This window comes from Astyanax mexicanus, chromosome 7, assembly GCF_023375975.1.
Source record: "Astyanax mexicanus isolate ESR-SI-001 chromosome 7, AstMex3_surface, whole genome shotgun sequence".
NCBI classification, from domain to species: Eukaryota; Metazoa; Chordata; class Actinopteri; order Characiformes; family Acestrorhamphidae; genus Astyanax; species Astyanax mexicanus.
In genome coordinates, this window is record NC_064414.1 from 55,715,326 (window position 1) to 55,739,042 (window position 23,717).

The 23,717-nt window shown below is 38.1% G+C and overlaps 1 protein-coding gene across 3 annotated transcripts in view; it reads left to right on the top strand.

Annotated features, from left to right (window-relative positions):
- The window catches only part of bnc2 (basonuclin 2), a 313,165-nt gene extending 290,877 nt beyond the window's left edge, over window positions 1–22,288 (top strand). For 2 of the 3 annotated variants that reach the window (XM_022666779.2, XM_049481633.1), the window contains one exon: window positions 9,512–22,288. In XM_022666779.2, the coding sequence (XP_022522500.2) occupies window positions 9,512–10,334 (823 nt within the window). In that variant the 3' untranslated portion in view covers window positions 10,335–22,288. Of the gene's footprint in view, window positions 1–7,035; window positions 7,110–9,511 lie in introns of all 3 variants that reach the window. The other variant, XM_049481634.1, reaches the window with a different exon arrangement.
- The last annotated feature ends 1,429 nt before the right edge of the window (window positions 22,289–23,717 follow it).

Below are 23,717 nucleotides of genomic sequence, written 5' to 3' on the forward strand. Positions count from 1 at the left end.
TCACTCTATCTCTCACAGCCCCTCTCTCTCGCTCTGGTTTTGTAGTTTTTTCTGGATGTGACCGTGTTGCCCTAAAACCTCCCTCTATTGTTTCCATATTTCTGGGCGGTAAATTCCTGGTGGCATCTGGGAGGTATTATAGCGCTGCTGCTCCTCCGGACTGAAGGTATTAAAACAGCAGAGAGGTTTCGGGCCAGAGGAACCCGGGGGCTGTGAGTCTAGATCCACACGTAGCTTACCGCTAAACACTCACACACACACACACATGTCGTTTGAGTGTCATCACTGCAACGTTATTTTACTTCAAATTTGAAAAAAAATGTTTGCATTTATTAAGGTAAGACAAGATAAGGTAAGATAAGATGAGATAAGATTTTACTATCCTTTTCAAAAATATATATTTTTTATTTTTTCAGCAGTAAAATAGATTCTGCAAACAAACAAAAAAAAGGAAAGTATGTCTCAAATATAAATAGATCTAAAAAGAAGGTTAGTATCAAACAGATCTCATAAATATTGCACATAAATAAAATATCTTAATTTTTAGTCTATACTTTTTGGTCTACCTGCTACTTTAAATAGAATGAACCAATCAAAGGGCATGTTTCTATATGAAACCCCACCCATAAAAAACTATTAACAAATGTAAGAAAATATGTGCCATAAATTAAAAAAAGATTTGAAAAAAAATGCAACCTGATTCTAAAAAATGTATACTTTTTACACACCAAAAATCTCAAAAAAACGCATTTTTATTTGTATAATGTTTCTGTCATACAAAACCTCTTATAAAAGGTGAATACATTTTTAATTCAGTTTTCTCTATAATGTAAATCTGGAAGTTGTTCTTCATGCTCTATCAGAATTTATAGAGACAAACCCAAATAAATGCTTCAAAATGACTTAGAAAAACATTTTTATATTGACTTCTATTAAACGTTAATATATTTTTCTGTTTCTCCTGTAAAGCTGTGAATTTCAGCAGCTGCTCTGAGTTTTTGTGCGACAGCGATTATAAACAAGACAATAACAATAAAACAATTAAATAAATTAACACTTGATAATTGGAGGCAGTAGGCAGAGGTAAATATGGATATAAATACAGTGTAATATATGCTGAGTGCTCTGTATATCCGTACATCACTGATCTGTGATGCAGCGCTAACTGACTGCTTCCGCACGCTGATATGCAAATGAGCTCTGAGCAGGAAGTCCACACACACACACACACACACACACACACACACACACTGCTGTAAATATTGTATATAATTATGTAATTGATGTATTCAGTGAGTTATTGTGTTTTTATATGGAAACACACTTTACTCATAAGCCTGCCATTATAATTATGATAAGTATGACTTATTATACAATATACTATATATATATATATATATAATTTCAATCAGTTTTTCACACATAAGTATTTTCCCTTATGTTTTCTCACAGAGAATATCCAATTACACTAAATAATCTGATTTGTCGTCTTTGTTTGAAACAGAGATTTTATTCTAATAATGTTCTAAGATAAGATAATTTCAGATGAGATAAGATAAGAAAAGATAAAATTTAAATATGAGTGATGTATAAAAAGAGCTAAAAAAGGAAAAATAAATACAACATGTGTAACATTTGTATTTTATTTATCACTATAATATCTCAGTTTTTACATAATTAAAATTATCTGCTGTTTATTAGGGTGTTATTGTACTTTAATGCTTATTGATAAAAAATATATATAATTTATCATAATAATTCCCTCAGAAATTATTACTGTGATACAAATATTCATACAGAGAGAGAGATTTATATAGATGGATGGATGGATGGAGGGATGGATAGATAGATAGATAGATAGATAGATAGATAGATAGATAGATAGATAGATAGATAGATAGATAGATAGATAGATAGATAGATAGATAGATAGATAGATAGATAGATAGATAGGATGGATAAAATAAGAGAGACACAGCAAGAGAGTTAAAGTTATAGAAAGCAAGAGAGCAATAAAGATAGACAGAGAGAGATAAATAGTAGATAAATAAAGAGAGAGAGAGAAAGATGGAGAGAGAAAGTAAGTATGAAAAAAGAGAGAGATTTAGAGACAGAGAGATAAAGAGAGAAATAAATAAAGATACAGAAAGATGGAGAAAGGGGAATAAAGAGAGAGAAGAATAGAGAGAGAGTAAGAATAATAAAGAGAGAGAGAGAAGGAGAAAGAAAAAGGTGGAGCAAGAAATAAATAAATAAAGAAAGAGAGAATAAGATAGAGAAATACAGAGAGAAAAATAAAGAGATGGAAGAAGAGAAAAAAGAGTAATAAAGAGATAGAGTAAGAATGATGAAGAGAGATAGAAAGAGAGTGAAATAAATAGAGAAATAGAGAGAGTTAAAATAATAAAGAGAGAGATAAAGAGAGAGAGAGAATGAAGAGAGAGAGAGTAAGAATAATAAAGAGAGAGAGAATGAAGGTGTAATATAATCCTGTGGAATATCAGAAGCTGCCAGTCTGGCACTGGATGCGTGGGCTGCTGCCACATGCCGGTGTGGCTGGTGGCGGCGGGAGCTGATTGGTTGTTTATTGAGGAGGGTGATGATTGGTGTGATTAAGGGCTGTTGGTAATCAGGCCGTTATTATCCTCGTTAATCATCTTTCCTAAAACAAAGACCGCTCTCTGTTTCTGACGGTTGTCGGGGGCGGGGCTATTTATTTAATTTATTCGCCCGTGCCCCTCACTGTAACCCCGCCTCCAGTGCCATCGTTCCCTCGCCGCCGTCGCCACGGTGACCCTGAGAGCCTCCCTGCTCCGAATCCCTGCCGCTCGCCAGTGCCGGGCCCCGGGGCCCCCGGCGGGCAGCAGCCGCGGACACGGAGCCTGAAGGTTAATTATACCTCAGAACACCCCCCCCCTGCCCCCGAGACTGAGGCAGCTGCCATGCTAACACGCTAATGCTAACGCTAACTCCACTTAGCAAGTTTAGAGATGTTTAAATGGTGTCACTCTGTACAGCACTGATATTATAATCAAATTTATCATCACTGTGATGCAAATACCCTGTATCTCCATTAGTGCCATTTTCACAGTTGCTCTTTATAATGTATCAGAATTTCATGATGAATGGACCAATAGAAATTCTCCAAAATGAATTGGAAAAAAAACCTTTCGTTGCTGTTTTAGAGATTTTTATATTTTTATATATTATGTTTGGATTATAGTTTATCCCAAAAATAAGAGTGATAATAGGCAGATATCATAATAAAATTGTTTTATGCCACAGTTAAATATTTTTGAAGGCATCATTTAACCAATTATTTAATTATACTCTAAAATACATTGAATATACAATAGGAAAAACAAAAATAAATATATATATATATATATATATATATATATATATATATATATAAATATATATATATATATATATATATATATATATATATATAAATATATATATATATATATATTCTAAATTAAATAAAAGATAGTAAATACAAGAAATATTTTGAACCAGCTTATTTACAATTATGGGCAAAACTTTGGCGTGGTTCAATGAGTTTGTTGGTTAGTTGAATTTGTTGGTATTTGAGTTTTGGGTTGTTGAGTTTTTGGATAGTCTGTGTTTGTGGGTAGATGTGTTTGTGAGTAGTTGAGTTTGTGGGTAGTTGAGTTTGTGGGTAGTTAGATTTGTGGGTTGTTGAATTGGTTGGTAGTTTAGTTTGTGGGCAGCTGAGGCTCTGGTTAATGAGTTGTTGGTTTTGTGGGTAGTTGAGTTTGTGTATTTGGCTGTTTGGACAATTTCTTGGACTGAGTGTCTTGGAGACGGGTTGAGGTGACTGGTAGTTGAGTTGTTGAGTTTGTGAGTATTTGAGTTTGTGGGTATTTGAGTTTGTGTATTTGTCTGTTAGGATCATTTCTTGGAGACTGGTTGAGGTGACTGGTAGTTGAGTTGGTGGGTTGTTGAGTTGGTGTGTTGTTGAGTTTGTGGGTAGTTGAGTTGGTGGGTAGTTGAGTTTGTGAGTTGTTGAGTTGGTGGGTAGTTGAGTTTGTGAGTTGTTGAGTTGGTGGGTAGTTGAGTTTGTGGGTAGTTGAGTTTGTGGGGAGTTGAGTTGGTGGGTTGTTGAGTTAGTGGGGAGTTGAGTTGGTGGGTATTTGAGTTTGTGGGTATTTGAGTTTGTGGAGAGTTGAGTTTGTGGGTATTTGAGTTTGTGGGTATTTGAGTTTGTGTATTTGTCTCTTTGGATCATTTCAGAGACGCATTGAGGTGGCTGGTAGTTGAGTTTGTGGGTAGTTGAGTTTGTGGAGAGTTGAATTGGTGGGTAGTTGAGTTGGTGGGTAGTTGAGTTTGTGGGTATTTGAGTTTGTGGGTATTTGAGTTTGTGTATTTGTCTGTTTGGATCATTTCAAAGACGCGTTGAGGTGGCTGGTAGTTGAGTTTGTGGGTAGTTGAGTTTGTGGAGAGTTGAGTTGGTGGGTATTTGAGTTTGTGGGTATTTGAGTTTGTGTATTTGTCTGTTTGGATCATTTCTCGGAGACGGGTTGAGGTGACTGCGAAACACAGAAGGTGATTAATGGCGTCCACCTTCCCCAGCCCGCCCCCGTCCCGACACTAATGCTCCCGACCAATCAGAACATTACAGAGAGCGGAGAAAAAACAACAATAAACAAAAGACCGATAACAGAGCAGCTCATCCTCCTCATCACCGCGGGGTTAATGCCCCTCCCCCCAGCGTTACCGGTCGTTCAGCGCCACGTCCGTCACCGGATAAAGATGATTAACGGTCCCGGGACAAGACGCATTACAGCCAGGCTCCGCCCCCTCCGCCCCCTCCGCCCCCACGCCTCACTCAGGACCTCCTCTCAGGAGACCCCGCCCCCAGCTCTCGCGCCCAGATCAGCCTGTCTATTTACTACAGCTGCCACATTAGAGCATTAGAGAGAGAGAGAGAGAGAGAGAGAGAGAGAGAGAGGTGGATGGAAATATCACATACGGAGAGAGAGAGAATGAATTAGTGAAGGGGGAAGGATGGACTAGAGTGAGGTATAAAGAGAAAAAGAGAGATGGAGGTAGAGAGAGAGAAAGATGGAAATATATATATAGATAAACATAGAAAGAGTGGGAGAGGGCTGAATGGAGAGAGAGAAATAGACAGAGAGAAAGCGTGAGAAAAGTGATAGAGAGTGAGTGAGAGAGATTATGAGAGATAGGGATGGAGTGAGAGAAATAGAGTGAGGGATGAGGGAGTGAGAGAAATAAAGATGGAGTGAAGGATGAGGGAGTAAGAGAGATAGGGATGAAGTGATGGATAAGAGAGTAAGGGATGAGGGAGTGAGAGGGAGGGAGAGAGACATAAGGATAGAGTGAAGGATGACTGAGTGAGAGAAATAGAGAGAGAGAGATGCTGATAGATGAAAGGATAACTACGCCGACTTAACCCTCCAGTACGTCACACTATTCTGTGTCGGATTTAGCCTCTAGTCCCATTTCCACACCCGGGGCTGCCAGGTATAGAACACAACAGCAAACAGTGCTAACAGCATGTGCTGTATCTATAGAAATGGATGATCTGGTTAATCTTCTTTTAAAAATGTAATCACTGAGCTTCAGTAAGGTTTTCTAACCATAGCTGGGTAAGTTAGCATAGTAGAGACGGCATTCTAGACACAGTAACATATATATTTCTTTGCGACTGTGTCAATCTGGCAACCCACGTGATCATGGCATTTGGGGAGGAGCCTTGTTGGAAATTAGACTCCAGTAGCCAATTTACTCAATCACTCTCATTTAATACTAATTGTTCTTTTAAATCATTTTTGCATATTAATAAAAATGTTTTTAAATCAACTTAAAATAACATTAATTTCATTTATCATCAATAAAATGGTTAAAAAGAGTTTAAAATAATGGTGTCAGAAGGGGTTTGAGCAGTGAAATCGTAGTTAAAGGTATTTTATAACACCAAACTACATTTGAATAAAGGATAATAAATGTATGAACACTGTTCCGGAATGTACCACATAACAGAGAGTTTTGAATATACATTTTGTGACGTTAGGAACACATACAAAACTGAAAACAATCTGACGTCAGGTTCTGTGACATCATAAAAACAAAAACAGACCATTTTATGTTTAATTATTTGACATCCCAAAAATACTTTTTTAATAATGCCCGACCTGAATTAATCCTTGTGATGTCACAAAAATAAAAACAAAGTCTGCATATTTTAAATACTCCTATCACATCACAGCTGACTACAGCATTTTAGCCCCTCCCACTCACTCTGAAGTTATAAAGAGTGTTGAACCTGGACTGATTTTTTTTATTTATTGAGATATTTTAGAACCAAGCAATGTTTATAAATACATAATTTGAAGGATTACAGCTAATAAACACCTATTATACACTATTTCCTTCCATTGACGTTGAAGTTTCACCAGCATGCTGTGCTAATCTAATGTATGTATGACTTTATGCATTATCTGTATGTATTAACACACTGTGTGTGTATGAGTGTATATTTATATTTATACATATATTTATGTGTGTGTTTAAGTATGTGTGTAAGTGTGTAAGTGTGTGTTTAGCCATCAGATGCTAGTTAGCCACTGCAGGAGAGCTTATGAGCAGTGTGAGCAGGGTGTTGTTTCAAGGGGCGGGGTTTGCTAATGAGGGCACCGCCCACTAGAGCGTCATCAGCAGCATTGTGCCGTACATTAAATATATATAAAAAATTTAAATTAAGCTTAACTAACTGTCGACGTTGTCATCATTAACACACTTAGGGACGTAGTTTTGAAACATATATTGTTAATATATACTGTATAGCAATATATCTTCCAATTACACTCACACACACTCTCAAATACACACTTAAATACACACATTTACACACAAACACACACTCAAAAGCTATCAGACACGGCAGCCGCTCGCTGCTGATGATGCTCTGGTGGGCGGCGGGCGTATATATTTATATATATATATGAAGGGTCCCTCCATTGAATGTATTTTTACTTCTTGCAGGAGAATGTCGGATAGGGAGGTAAATAATTAAAGAAAAGGGACCCTTTTTGACTGCATCAACCATGGCACTGCTGGTAAGCTCTACTACACACTGTGCAATCCATTTATCAGTCACGCCTAGGCCACCATAACCCCGCCCCCTGCCCCGCCCCCCTCTCTGCATGGACCCCATGAGTTTTAGACCCCTGACACCATTCTGTTTCACTTTTTTAAGTGCAGCTCACCTAAAATACGCCGTTCCTGAGAGTCGCTGTTCTCTTTATTTTGTGGTGTTTAGTGTTCGTATGTTTGTGGTTTGGCTGTTTTATTTATTTATGTTTTTGCTTGATAATCTGATAATCTGATCATTTGATAATCTGACACAAGTATCGGGACACCTGCTTTTGCATTGTTTTACTTTTTTTGCAAAAAAAAAAAAATCTTAATTTCTTGAGCTGCTTGTGTTCACACTGCTAATCTCATTATAATCTGGATTCACCAATGGGACTGCTGGATTGAGAAATTGAGTGCAAAAGTATTGAGATATTCTTTTTATTCAGCTTTGCATAAGTGTACTTAATCCTTGATTCAAAACATTGCTGTGAGGATTTGATTGCATTCATCTCCAAACTCTCCAATTCAGCGCAAACAAAAATAATAATAGACAAAACAGGGTGACTGTACGTTCATATTATGTTATATATAATCCAGGGAGTCCTATTGAATTGGCAGTATTTCTCTATATAAGGAATTGTATAGACAAGCTAATGTCTGATTTGCACATCTTTGTCAGCTATGGGTGCATCTTTCTTAAGTCAGGAAAAAAAAGTGGTGTCCACAAACATTTGGACATGCAGTGTAAGTGATATTGCACTCAGAGTGAGAGAGAAAGAAAGAGCAAGAAAAAGAGAGGGAAAAAGGCAGGAAGAAAAGAAGGCCCATCTTTATTAAAGCGAGAGCTACGCGAGAGATGCGCTTATGGGTCTCGATTAGGCCACCTCCCGCGCGAGTCGATGCGCTAATGCCGTCCGAGTCGGTTCTAATACGCTATCCAGTTCCCCCTCGATTATCACATTACCACGGCTCCAATCAATTGATAAACTCCCATTCAATGTGGCGGAGTATTTAATTGAGTCAGGAGTCAATTGGATTTGAGCGCCGGCAGACTCGCTGACAGGGGTAAACACGTTAGCGGGTCGCCTTCCCGAGCTCCCTCTCGCCGTAAGTGGAGAACGAGTAGGTCCCTGTCCTATTTCACTGCATTTACGATAATATAACAGTGATACGGTCTTCCTGTTCCAAAAGTGTCAACCAGTACAGTATAATAACTCGTGATGTGTGTCGGGTTAGCTGCCGCAGGATTATTGCAGAGAAACACGTTAGAAGAGGGAAACTCGTTAGGGCAGGAAGACCGGTTAGGGCACAGAAACAATTTAGTGCAGGAAAATTTTATAGTACATGAAAATTGTTAGGTCAGGGAAACTCGTTAATGCAGGGAAACTCGTTAGGGCAAGGAAACCCAATAGGGTTGGGTAACTCATTAGGGCAAGGAAATTGTTAATGCAGGAAACATCATTAGGGCAGAGAAACTCATTAGGGCTGGATAACTCGTTAGGGCTGGGTAACTCGTTAGGGCAAGGAAACTCACTAATGCAGGAAGCATCATTAGAGCAGAGAAACTCGTTAGGGCAAGAAAACTCGTTAAGGCAAGGTAACTTTTTAATGCAGGGAATCTATTTAGGACTGGGTAACTCGTTAGGGCTTGGTAACTCGTTAGGGCTGGGTAACTCATTAGGGCAAGGAAACTCACTAATGCAGGAAGCATCATTAGAGCAGAGAAACTCGTTAGGGCAAGAAAACTCGTTAAGGCAAGGTAACTTTTTAATGCAGGGAATCTATTTAGGACTGGGTAACTCGTTAGGGCTGGGTAACTCGTTAGGGCTGGGTAACTCATTAGGGCAAGGAAACTCACTAATGTAGGAAGCATCATTAGAGCAGAGAAACTCATTAGGGCGCAGAATCTAGTTAATGCAGAGACAGTAAGTACACGAAAACTCGTTAGGACAAGGAAACTCGTTAGGACAAGGAAACTCGTTAGGACAAGGAAACTCGTTAGGACAAGGAAACTCGTTAGGGTAGGGAGATTTTTTAAGGTGCGGTTCTGATTAGGTCAGGGTAATTTGTTATGGTGAGGTGACTCGTTAGGGCAGGAGAACTTGTTAGGTTAGAGAAACTTGTTAATGCAGGGAAATTTATTAAGGTAGGGAAACTAGTGAGTGCAGGAACATTTGTTTGTACAGGTAAACCCGTTAGGACAGGTAAAGTAGTTAGGGCAAGGGAATTAATTAATGCAGGAAAATTCATTACGGCAACAAAACTCGTTTACCAGCTTACCTACCCCACTGCAGTTCATTTCAACAAATCCCAAGATTTCATTTTGCCTTTCTGGAGTCAAAATCATACCTACAACCCTTTCTGTTCTCTGTGTTCCCTGCAGGCACAGCTCCAACATCAACCTGCATCGCAAACTGCTGACCAAAGAACTGGACGACATCGTCCTGGACCCCCAACTCACGCCGCTGCCCAAGGACCTTCGCACCGAGTTCCTGGCCAAGATCTACGGAGGCGGTCACCACCACCACCACCACCATCACCACCACCACAACCTGGGGCTGGAGGGGGTAGCAAGGGCCCACAGGAACGCGTCCCACAGGGAGGAGGCTGGGTCCCCCATCGGCGCAGAGTACCCCCACAGCGACGGCTATCGCGGCAACGACGACTACGCGGTGGTCCTGGACCTGAGCACCACGTCGAGCGTGCAGTCCAGCGGCAGCGTGCACTCCTCGCGCGAGTCCGACGAGGGCAGCGACGAGGGGATCCTGCTGGACGACCTGGAGGGCAGCGAGGAAGGAGACGAGGCCGGCCAGGGCCACCCAGCCATCCGGGACGACGACGGCAGGGCCAGAGAGCCGAAGGGCGAGGAGCTGGCGCCCTCTGACCCCGCCTTGTCGCTTTCCGGGGGCCTCAGGTCGGGCAGCAACAACGACAACAGTGACAACAACGACACCAACAGTGACAACAACGGTAACGGCACTAACAACGGCGTGAGCGGGGGCATCCTGTGCACGATCTGTCACAAAATGTACAGCAACAAGGGCACCCTGAGGGTTCACTACAAGACTGTCCACCTGCGGGAGATGCACAAGTGTAAGGTTCCCGGCTGCAACATGATGTTCTCGTCAGTTCGCAGTAGGAACCGGCACAGCCAGAACCCGAACCTGCACAAAAACCACACAACCTTCCCCAACATGGTCGAATAGCCCGGCTCTAGCCTTCACCTTCTTCCCCTCGTCCGTGCGAATGCTCCGTGTGGTCGACTACGCCATGCGCCGCCATGCACGTAGACTACGGCATGCGCTGCCGCCGCGACCGCCAAACGCTTTCCTTCCCTAAAAAACTCGTCCAAAAAAGACGTACAGTACGTGTACCGGGTGCCCCTGTCACGCCTGTCAGACAAGAAGCGCAAAAACACAAGAAAAAAAAAACCTTCAGTGTTATTTCAAAAATTCTCCAAAAGGTTCTGTTTCCAACTCTAAGCAGACTATAAGAATCAGCATTGTGCCCTTTTGACATTTTTCCTTCTTTGGAAGAACTTTGATCGGAGCGATTCTGAGACAGCTCCAACTTTTACCCCTCCCCTCCCCTCCCTCATATCGCCCCCTTCTTTTCGTCCGACTCCAAAGAAGCTCCTCAGACTCTTTGTGTGTGACTGTTGCCTGCAGAAACGATGATAAAATATCGAGAAAAAAATGAGAAAAACGAGAAATCGAGTCTCCTTGTTGTATTTGTGTAATGATAGCTTTTAAAAGATAAAATCCCGTACATAAGCATGAATGGCTTCAATTTGTAAATAATGTCCTGAGAGGCTTCTTTTTGGTGTAAAACAATTGATGAGTATTGATGGTCGTTTGCAACCGTTTTTCCTTTTTTTGTTTTCATTTTTCTTTTTTGAATTTTTGAATTTTTGATTAATTCCTCTATTTTGTTTCCTATTTTTTTTGTTATGATTTGGGTTCAATATTATGTTACAGAGTACAACAATACTTCCAGACACACTTTCAGAGTACAGTGTAAAAAAGTGTAGGCGAGAAGAGGTAGCATCTTACTAGCTCGATTGATTCATTTATTTTATTAGCTTTTTCTTTCTTTCGAAATGGAAAAGACAAAGAAAAAAGGCATAAAAAAACGTTTTATCCGAGATGGAAAAAAAACAGAAGTAAAAAAAAAAGAAGAAAGAAAGAAAATCTCGTGACTTGTTTTATCTACTTGTGAGATATGCGCGGGGAGCTGGCATGCTTTCGGGCTCCTGGATGCTTTTTCTTTTTACTCCTTTTCTTATGTTTATAGCTTTAGTACGGAATTGAGTTTTGCACTTTGCGACTATACGAGCGGGATGTGTAATATTATTACAAGGAAAACACTTTGCAATGATGGCTCTCCGACATGGCAGTGTTTTGAGTTATTCATGGCTACGGCGCCAGGGGGAAATTACTGTATCTTTGCATAAATGTGCCAGTTTTGCACAAACATTCAGTTCAGAAATAAAAAATAACATCAGAAAAAAGAAGAAAAACTACAAAGACCCACATTAGCCCAGGACTAATGTAGTGATCCAGCCTATCCAGTGTATTTACACAGTGTTTCTATCAGTATTTTCCTCTGCAGGGCGTGAGATTAAACAGAACTGCCGTTTAGCTGCAGATTAGAAGTATTAACAGGTCACTTCCTGTCCGCTTCTGCCCGTTTCCTGTCTGCCGCACAGGTAAACACCCGCGGGTTAATGGCTGTAAAGTATTCCCCCACAATTAGTCTCCAGGTGAAGTAGGACCTCCTGTACTGCATGCGCTGTGATCATACCAGAGTTAGTGAGCGTCCCGTAACTAGTTTTGTCTCTTTAGGTTTTACTCCAGAACGGAAGACTTTTACATTTCCTTAAAACTGAGAAAAACGGAACAGTTCTCATTTCCCTCAACTCTAAAACTCAACTCTAAAACTCAACTCTGAAACTCAACTCTGAAACTCAACACTGAAACTCAACTCTAAAACGGAACTCTAGAACTCAACTTTGAAACTTAGCTCTAAAACTCAACTCTAAAACTTCAATTCTGAAACTCAACTCTAGATCTCAACTCTAAAACTCAGCTCTGAAACTCAACTCAAGATCTCAACTCTGCAACTCAACTCTAAAACTGAACTTAAAAAAAAAAAACTAAAACTCAACCTTCAAACTCCACTCTAAAACTCAACTCTGGAACTCAGCTCTGAAACTCAACTTTCAAACTCAACTCTGAAACTCAGCTTTCAAACTCAACTCTGAAACTCAACTCTAAAACTCAACTCTGAAACTCAGCTTTCAAACTCAACTCTGAAACTCAGTTTTAAAACTCAACTCTGAAACTCAACTCTAAAACTCAACTATGAAATTCAACACTAAAACTCAACTATGAAATTCAACACTAAAACTCAACTCTAAAACTCAAAGCTTCAAGAACCCCAAATAAAACACAATTAACTGAAAGCAGTGTTCACCATTTTACAGTATAGAGTTTATTATTCATTGGTTCCATTTTCACTATTAATTCCCTTTGCACAGTGTTCACTATTCAGCAATGCAGAATTCATCATTTCTTTAGAGCAGTGTTCACTATCAGTGTAGTGTTTACTACCCAGAAGTTTACTGTTTAGTATTTAGTGTATTGTTTATTATTTCTCAACTCACTATTCACTATTCCTGAGTAGAGTGTTTACTGTTCCTCGGTTTCATTGTTCACGATTCATCAATTCACTGTTCACTATCGATTCATTATTTCTTAACTTACTGTTCACTTTTTTTCGGTTGATTAGGGCACTGTTCACTACTCCTTGGTTGTATAATTTTACAATGTCTTGAGTTCACTATTTACTATTCTTTAGTGCACTGTTCACTATTCCTCATGTCACTATTTCTCAGTTGGTTCACTGTTGTTGTTTTTTTGTTGTTTTTTTACCATTTCTGAGTTGCTGTTCATTATTTCTCCAGTTCATTGTTCACAATTATTTGTTCCCTTTTTTTTTACCATTCCTGTGTTAATTTTTTACTCTTCATTCATTTGCTGTTCACTATTCCTTGATTCATTATCTTTAACATTCCTTGGTTTGCTGTTCACCACATCTCAGGTCACTGTTCACTAATCAGCATCTATTTTTGAATAAAGGCGCCACAAAGGGGATATCGACCAATAAGAGAGAAGAATACTTTAGATTCTTTAAAGAACTGTGTGTAAAGGGTTAAAGTGGTTTAAATACAGTGTAAAGGTTCTGTATAAATGTAAAGACTTTAGAAAGAATAAACCCTTAAACAGTAAAACTGTAGAACCTTTAAATGATTTAGCAGATTAAGGTTCTTTCTAGAACTTTTACAAACAATAAATTTAGGCTCTTTAAAATTACAGTGAATTTCCTACTTAACTAATTCACAAATATGATGCTGTTTAAACGTGTATCTAAAGTGCTTTAAAGGGTTCTGTAGTGCCAATGTGGATTTTCCAACCAATGCTCTTGAAGAACCAGTTTTGGAAGATTCTGCTTGTTTTCTGTTTATATTGTGAGTGTGAATAATCTCAAAATGTAAAGGTCATACTCTAATGAAAGGTTCTTCCTAGAACTGTTCAGGAACCTTCTTCTTATGGAGTGTGGAGCTTCTTGAAAAAAGGACATTTTAAAGTAAAATAATCATTTTTAAATGCTTTTTATTAAAAAACGTGATTATAAACTGATAAAATTGGAAATGTACTCACTCTGGAAAATGCAGAACTTGACTAACGTTTAATGGTAAGGTTCTAAAGGTTCTAAAAGGTTCTAAAGGTGCTAAAATAAGCTGTCGGAATGATCTCCCTCGCTTTCTCTTTCTGAGTTTTGAATTGTTAAATTGAATTGAATTATTTAATTTACCCAGCAATAGTTTTGTAGTTTTGTCACAATAGTGGAAGAGAATTGGTGATATGTAAGATTCTATAAAGAACTACATTATGTGGAATATTCATATAAGTATAATATAGTATAAGTATATACAGCTTTGGAAAAAAATGAAGAGACCACTTCAGTTTCTGAATCAGTTTCTCTGATTTTGCTATTTATAGGTTTATGTTTGAGTAAAATGAACATTGTTGTTTTATTCTATAAACTACAGACAACATTTCTCCCAAATTACAAATAAAAATATTCTCATTTAGAGCATTTATTTACAGAAAATGAGAAATGACTGAAATAACAAAAAAAGATGCAGAGCTTTCAGACCTCAAATAATGCAAAGAAAACAAGTTCATATTCATAAAGTTTTAAGAGTTCAGAAATAATCAATATTTGGTGGAATAACCCTGGTTGGTTTTTAATCACAGTTTTAATTTCATGCATCTTGGCATCATGTTCTCCTCCACCAGTCTTACACACTGCTTTTGGATAACTTTATGCTGCTTTACTCCTGGTGTAAAAATTCAAGCAGTTCAGTTTGGTGGTTTGATGGTTTGTGATCATCCATCTTCCTCTTGATTATATTCCAGAGGTTTTTAATTTGGTAAAATCAAAGAAACTCATTATTTTTAAGTGATCTTTGTTTATATAAAAAGAAAATATTTTAAAACAGACAATAGACAATGGAAAATTAAGGAAGCAGTCAATTATTGCACACCATTGAATAGCTTACAAAAAATGCAGTAATTAAAATTATTGCACAGAATATAGTATAATAATATAATATTATGTTTATTGGCCACATGAGAACAGCTATACAGCTTTAAAGAAAAAGGATAAGAGAGAGAGATAGACTGAAAGAAAGAAAGAGAGAGAGAGCATCAGTTATTCACATAAATAAACCAATCTTATTTTTTTCGAACAATTAAAACAGTTCTTTATGTCCGATATGGTTCTAGATATAACATATATATCATTTTTCTGAATAAGCCCCTCCCCCTTTGCTTTTATTAAGGGTATGTATGATATGCAGTAGTTCTGTATGATGGACAAGATAAAGGAAGGAGCTTCTTCCTTCCTCTTCCTCGATTCACATTAAGGAAGTCTCTGATTTAAGATGCGCGAGGCCTTTCGCCGCGAGCGAGAAAGAGCGCGAGAGCATGTGAGAAAGAGAGAGAGACAGAGAGAAAGAAAATCATTAGAAATGCGCTGCACCTCATAATAACATTAATAACAATAATAATCTTTATACAAACAATGGAAATCTTTAAATATTTCTAACATCTCAAATGGTTCTTTAAGTTTATTACAGTTCTTTTTTTTTTCAAAATAAGCCCCTCCCCTTTTTGCTTTTATTAAGGGTATGTATGATCCGCAGTAGTTCTGTATGACGGACAAGATAAAGGAAGGAGCTTCTTCCTTTCTCTTTCTCGATTTATGTAAAGGAAGTCTCTGATTTGAGGCGCGAGAGGGCTTTCGCCATGAGCGAGAAAGAGCGTGAGAGTGTGGGAGAGAGAGAGATAGAGATAAAGAAAGAGAAAAAATCATTAGGAATATTCTGCACCTCATAATGACAATGATACCAATAATAATCCATATACAAACTATTTAACACACTTAAATTAACCTTTATTAATTAATCCAACATCTTAAACAGTTCTTTGAGCCCAATATGGTTCTAGATATAACGTATATATATAATTCTCTGTATAAGCTCCTCCCCCTTTGCTTTTATTAAGGGTATGTATGATCTACAGTAGTTCTGTATGGCGGACAAGATAAAGGAAGGAGCTTCTTTCTTCCTCTTCCTCGATTTATTTAAAAGGAAGTCTCTGATTTGAGGTGCGAGAAGGCTTTCGGCATGAGCGAGAGAGCACGCGAGAGCGTGTGAGAGGTATAGACAGAGAGAAGAAAGAAAGAGAGGGAATTATTGAAAATGTTCCTCACCTCATAATAACATTACAAACAATGTAATCAATCTTTAAACTGTTATAACATCTTAAATGATTCTTTAACAACATTACGGTTCTAGATATAACGTATATATATATATATATATATATAAAGGAAGTCTCTGATTTGAGGCGCGAGGGCTTTCGCTGTGAGCGAGAAAGAGTGCGAGAGTGTGTGAGAGAGATTGACAGAGAGAAAAAAAAAGAAAGAGAGAGAGCATAATTTAAAATGTGCTGCACCTCATAATAACATTAATAACAGTAATAATCTTTATACAAAGAATGTAACCAATATTCGACCAATAATTAAGTCCAATATGGTTCTAGATATAGCATATATATTTTTTTTTCTACTTAAGCTCCTCCCCTTTTTGCTTTTATTAAGGGTATGTGTGATCTGCAGTAGTTCTGTATGACGGACAAGATAAAGGAAGGAGCTTCTTCCTTCCTCTTCCTCTTCCTCGAATTTATGTAAAGGAAGTCTCTGATTTGAGGCGCGAGAGGGCTTTCGCCCTGAGCAAGAAAGAGCGCGAGAGTGTGAGAGAGAGATAGACAGAGATAAAGAAAGAAAGAGAAAGAGCGAGAGAGAGTGCGAGAGATGTGGAGCATCATTAAAAGCGTGGTGCTGCAGTGGCGGGGCGGTGGAGGCGGCGGTACCTGGAGGCGTCCGGGCCGTGCCGCCGCTGATCTGTCTAATAACTCACTTGTCACTTCATTACAGCGAGAGCGAGGGAACGCCGCTGACAGGGGGGTGTCACAGAGACATCCGCCCCCCCCCCACTCTCGCTTTCTTCTGTAACCCCCCCTAAACCCCCCACCGACCGAGCAACCACCTACCCAACCAACCAACCAGCCGACTGACTCATCCCCGTCTTTTTCTTCTCGCACTCAAGAGGCCTTCGCCTTCCCCTCGTCCCCCTCTCTCTCTCTCTCGCGCGTTCCCCTTCACTTTCTCGCTTTTCCCCTCTCTCAACTGCCCCCCCGCACCCCCCGACCCCCCGCCCGAGCCTCCGCTGGGACCCCGGGCTAATAATACACGCTTAAAGTTCACGGGACGGCCACAGCGCCGTATAAAAGAAGGTGTAATTGCCTGTTTATCCCGCAACGCTGGAAAATCGAGCAGAGAAAGCCAGCCGTCTCCCCCGAGTCACAGGCCGACGCCCACTCCAACACACCACTCTCTCGCTCACAGAGAGAGAGAGAGCGCCTGGCGCGAGAGCGCGAGAGTGTATAAGTGTGTGCCACTCTAGAGACTGCTGACAGCTGTCTCTCAAACACACACACACACTAACACACACTCACTAACATACACTTACTCTTTTACCGCTCTGCGTGTGTGTGTATCTTTGTGTTAGTGTGTGTGTGTGTGTGTGTGTAGTGCTCACACTCGCGGCGCTAACAGGCCGGCGGGATGACAGCAGCAAGAGGAGCTGTTAACCTCCGGTGATGGACGAGAGTGAAAGAGAGAAAGAGAGAGAGAAAGAAATAGAGAGAGAGAGAAAGAGAGCGAGAGAAAGCTTATATGTTTTAGCCACATTTTATAATAGCGCTCCAATCACTTATACAGAAGTTACTATAATTACTATAATTACAGAATGTTACTACAATACAATGTAATAACACAGTAATAACACAGTATTAGCACAGTAATAATAACAGTAATAACCCATATATGTCTTAAATTGAGTTTAATTGAATACACCCAAAAGAAACTTGATTTTAAAATGGACTAAATATATTGTTTAATACATTTTAATACAACAATTTTTACTATTGGCATATGTTAAGTGTGTATTAGTTGATATATTGAAGTTACTGAAATTTACTGTTATGAAAGTTACTGTTATTGAAATACTCTCACTGTTAATCTTAAAATAGTAACAATTTTAAATGGGCAAATTCAAAGATAAAGCAACACTTGTTAAGGATAGAAAAAATAAACACACCAAAGAAAAATACAATAAATTTCAGCTTAAAATACATTGAAATATTTAACAACAAATATATATAAAAAGAAACAATTCATCAGATCAAACGCAGCATAAAACAAACCCATATTCAGGGTCAAAATTGCAGTAATTAATATCCAGCTTTCCATAAACACATTGATTTATTGTTAATTAATGGTAAAAAAAAAGAAACTTTCAATACAAAACTGTAAGAGTCTACAGGAGGAAAGAATAACAAGAAAAAAAGAGAGAAAGAGAGAGATTTCCACAACCGAAACTCGATCCGGTGAGAGGAACTGCACCGGCACCAAACCCTCAAACCTTAAACCCTCCAAACTACAGCCTTTCAGTATTTATACTTTCCTACATTTACAGAAACACACAGAGAGAGCGAGAGAGAGAGAGAGAGAGAGAGAGAGAGAGAGAGAGACCCTCCCTTTATAGTGTACTTTATCTTCTCCATCTGATCTTGTGCAATTGGTGTGTTCAAGTTATGCAGTAAACTAAAAATCAGCAGAAATTGAGATACCTTTTCATTGGATAGTGATTCTATACAGTAATAGTTCTCAATGCATAGGGTTCCACATCAACCACTTAACAACTTAACCATTTGAGATGCCTAGAAACACCCTACCAACCACCTGAAACACCATAGCAATCACATTGCAACACTGTTGCAACATCATTTCATGTTTTTATCCATTTCATCATTTTATCCAACCATCGATTATAGTGTTCTTCATTTCTCCCTCCTGAATTTGTGATTTGTGATTTGATCTTTTAATTACAGTAGTGCATATACACTATTAATACTCAACCAACTGCATGTGGTACCACAGCAACCACCTAACAACTTAACAAGCATTTGAGAGAATATAGCAATGCAATAATAAATAAAAATGCAATACTCTACCGACCACCGGAAACACCATAGCAATTACTAAACAATACCCTTCCGACCAATCACCTTTTGCAACACTGTAGCAACACCATGGAATCCACCAGAAATACCCTATAAACATCCTTAGAACTATGTTACTTGGTTATAAAAACTAATGTTTACATTATGTAGTTTGGAGGGTTTGATCCCCAGATGGACCCCTGGAGAAATACAGTAACTATGGGTTTAGGGAGTAAACTATGCTAACACGCTAACTGACGCTAAGCAGAATAAGAGCTAAGAGGAGCCATAAGTGATAAAGAGAAAGAGAAAGAAACAGAGGAAAGAAACAGAGAGAAAAAGAGAGAGCTAAAGTGTAGGAGAGGTCCTCTGGCCTTTCGGCTGCCCCGCTGATTGCCTGCTGCTGGCGGAGAATAATAGGCCGCCCCCGCACTTCCCCCCCGCTGCCCTCCGCTTTTGAGAAATGACTGACCATTTTCTCCTGCGAGAGACAGAACCGCCAGCCCGGCCGTGCCCACGCGACCGCCCAGCCATTACTGTCCCCCACCGTCCCCGGGGCCCGGCTTTTACCGCTGGAAAAAACAGCCTGAGAGAGGCATTAATATTTCATCACGCCGCGAGCTGGAGACACTCTGATCCGTACAGCGCCGTCCCAAACACCGCGGCCAGAACACACCGACCAGAACAATGGACCCGACGCTCCACTGACCATTACACACCGCCTCACCCTCACATCAGCAGATAAAATGGGTTTAGAGAGGGTTTTAACCACAGCCTGGACACTGCTTACTGTACAAATACTATACAGCGTACATGTAAAACATTTAAACCAATCTTTAACCTAACTAGACCCAACATTACACATCTAAATCCATTCAGGCCAATCTATACCCAACTACACACAACCTTACTTATCTATAACCATTTAAACCAATCTTTAACCTAACTAGACCCAAACTTACACATCTAAAACTATTCACACCAACCTCTACTCAAATAGACCCAACTTTACCTATCTATATCCATTCTCACCAATCTATAACCAACTAAAACCAATCTTACCCATCTATATATCCATTCAAACCAATCTCTACTCAACTACTGTACACCCAAACTTACCCGTTCACACAATATATGCCCAATTAAACCTGTCTAAACTCATCTATATCCATTCACACCAATCTATACCCAACTAGACCCAACCTTACCCATCTATATATCTATTCACACTAATCTATTCACAACTAAACACAGCCTCATCCATCTATATCCATTCACACCAATCTGTACCCACCCATACCCATCTTTACCCGTCTATACTCATGTCCATTATTTCCAATACCCATCAATACTATATTTAGTATATCTATCTATATTTAGTATATACTATATCTATAACTATATCTAACTTTACCCATCTCTACCATCTATATCCATTCACATCCAATCTATACCCAACTATACCCATTCATACTCATATCCATTGAAATATTCCTACTGCAAATTTTTGGAAAATGCGTTTCTACTGTAACATGAGTTTTTAGTGAAAAAACTTGCTAAACCGTCATCATGTCTCTGGATCAGACTGGACTGGTATTAGATCAGAATTATACCTGCTGACGAAGCTCACACTCTAAAAACACATTCAATAGCAATCTCACTTTTTATGCTATTACTTTTTATGCAACAGTCTAGGAAGAACCCAAAAATGTGTTCAGAATCGTATGATAATGTAAAGGTTACTCACACTCACAACTTTCCTTTCCAAACTCGCCTCTTTAGTTCCTTTAGTTCTTTTACTTTTAAACTGGGTGAACTGTTTTAGGAACCTTTCTAAACAGATAAAGATTAACATTCTTGGAAGAAATGTTCTAGTAAGTACCTAAACATTGGCACAGAACCCTGATACGTATAATAATGAAACACATTTTTACAAGTTTTAGGGCAGCAAATGTGGAGTGTAAAAAAGTGTTGAGAACCTTTTTAAAAGTGTTAAAATACAGAGAATCACCCCTTACATTGGTGCAGAACCTTCATACTCTTAATACTACTTAAGTCTTTAAACCATTAAACCTCAAAGTTCTAGGTAGGTAACCAATGTTGGTTCCTTTGTGGCCCATCTGAAGCTCTGAAGTTGAAGTGTTGAGATCATTTTTCTTAAAGAATAAAGAACCAAAAATTACATTCTAGTAAGAAATATTCTAGGATGAATCCATAAATTGGTGTAGAACCTATTTTAGTTCATGTGAAGATTCTTTACACTCTCTTTCCTAGAAAGAACCCTAAAAATACATTTAAAAACCCTAAAAATTAGATCTTACAGAAAAGATTGATTAAAATGGTTCTTCTAGATTGTTTTTGTAGTTCTATTGCTTTTAAAATCTTTAACATATAATATGTTTGGATTTTTTGTTTTGGTATAAAGAATTTCTACATTACTTTCTATGAAAAACCCATAAATTGGTGCAGATTTGTTATGTTATGTGAAGGTTCTTCACTTATTAAAAATCTCATTTTTAAATGTTTAATTGTTCTTCAGGTATGCAGTAACTCCTTTGTAGCGCCATTACTTCTAAAAAGTGTAAAATCTACTTCTAAAAAGTGTAAAAATACCTTCAAAAGAACCTCAAACATTTTCACTCACAACTGTTCATAAATCCAGACACTCAAACTAAGAAGCAGTTAGCATTAGCTAGAGCTTCACATTTTAGAGACTGGTTTTAGAGATCCGGTTTTAGAAGTTGTCGGTTCTGCGGAGCTCAGAGAACTTTGGTGGAAATGTAGTCTGATGTGATTTGTCTTGTAATTTTAAAGAAATATTCCATAATACAATACGAATACGAACTTATACAGAATAATTCAGCCAGACGTCATTCTAGCGTGTATTAAATATATCGGTATAAAGCGATTTTTGAATGTGGTCTGTAAATAATGACCCGAATCTACGGAGCTTTAATTCTGATATATGTGTTTGAATCTGCATTTAGAATATTTTAATTGAATTTCCCTGATTTAATACATTTATTTCGTACATTTTTCATAATTTTAATAGTGATTTTTGGGTGTTTTGAACGCATTGCATGTTGAGAAATTTGCTGTTAAAATACTTTAAAAAATAAGATTTTTTTTTTTTAAGTTTTTCAAATTTAAAAAATAATTCCCAATAATTAGCCCAATAATTCCAATTATGTAGTTCCAATCTATTGACAAGATGTTTCACTTAAAACCCAAATTCATGTTTTTGAGTATATGAAGAATGAAAAAGACAAGGATTTATCTCTAATCTAATCTGAACTTTAAAAATCTAAAAGTAATGAGTTATATTATCTTATATGCTGAAAAAATGTTTTATTTAGAAACACAAAAAGCGCTGGTATAAATTTATTTAGTTTCATAAAAAATACATTTTTAATATTTTAATATTTTACCTGACTTAATACATTTAATTCATTTTCTCATTTACTCATAAAAACAGCTCTATAATTCCAGTTTCAATTTACCTACCAGATCTTTCAGTTGTGATCTGAATTCACGTTTTGAATATTAAATAAAATAGATTGAATTCATAAGTTGGAACTTTTGAACATTTAAAAATTAAAAAAATGTTTTTATTAACACCTTCTTATTATTTCTTCATTTGATCAAAGAAACATGATCAAAGACAAAATATATGGTTGGGTAATTACACATAAAAGTACAAAGCAAATTTTGCCACCTCACAATTTCACTATTTTGAAAAACAAAGAAGCATTGATAAATTAATTGACTTCTGAAATTTATGAATTACTCAATTAAATATTTAGTCACACTTGATAAAATTGATAAATATTCCTAATGCCAATTCTTTAAATGCTTCAAATATCAGTTTTTAGCTTCTAGATGACGGTCAGAGCGGTATACGAATTATTTAAGTTTTTCGTCCACTAAGAATAAATAAGAATAAATAAGCTTGAACTGGTTTGTGAATACGGTTTATTTTTTATTTTTAGTTTGGGTTCCCCGTTGAGTTGGGCGGTGGTGTTTGGTGTGCTTGTCTTGTTTGTTTAGTGCTTATCGCCCCTCGTTCCCACCCAGCCGCTCGGAACTCTCGCTGCGGCGCGAGAGTGGCACCGCAGAAGTGCATTTACATCAGGGGCAGCTCGCATCGCTTTCGATTTTCCGATGGTGACATTGGTAGCTTCATGAATAGTGTATGGGCCCTGAACAGGACTTTTCCATTAGGCAGCCTGGAGGAAGAAAAACAAAAAAAAAGCTCCTTTTTCTTTTCTGTTTTTTGGGTTTTAAATGATTTCGCTTTTTCCGTGTATCTTCTGTATCATAACTGTCTATGGTTTTTGCATAAAATGCATAAGGGTTTTGGGATGTAAATGGAATTTTATTCATATTTTGTCCAAATACCTCTTGTAATTTGTATCAGAATTCTTGTACAATTTTTATATTAAAGATTTATCAGTCACTGGCACCCCGAGCTCCTGTTCTCTACACTCCACACACTGATTTTAAAGTGGGACTCTTCCTCTTCCTCATCTTCCTCATCATCATCCTCCTCATCCTCCTCATCGTCATGCTCTTTTTCATTTTATTCTGCAGGACTGTGGAAGTTGTTTACTGAGGTCGAGCTGCAGCATCACAGCAGTAAAACAGCCTGTCTGTCAATATTTTCATTCATTTCATTCATAGGGAACCAGGAGAGGTTCTGATATATTTCACCACATATATAACATATATAACAAAAGTTAATTTTTTTACCTATGTTAACCTACATTCATACTAGATTGTATGAAGAAACACATACAGTACATTGACGTACATTATAGAATGTTTATACTGTATATCACTGTAAACAAAAGGATATATAGATTGTCTAACCTGCTGTAGCTTTCTGTGTTTATA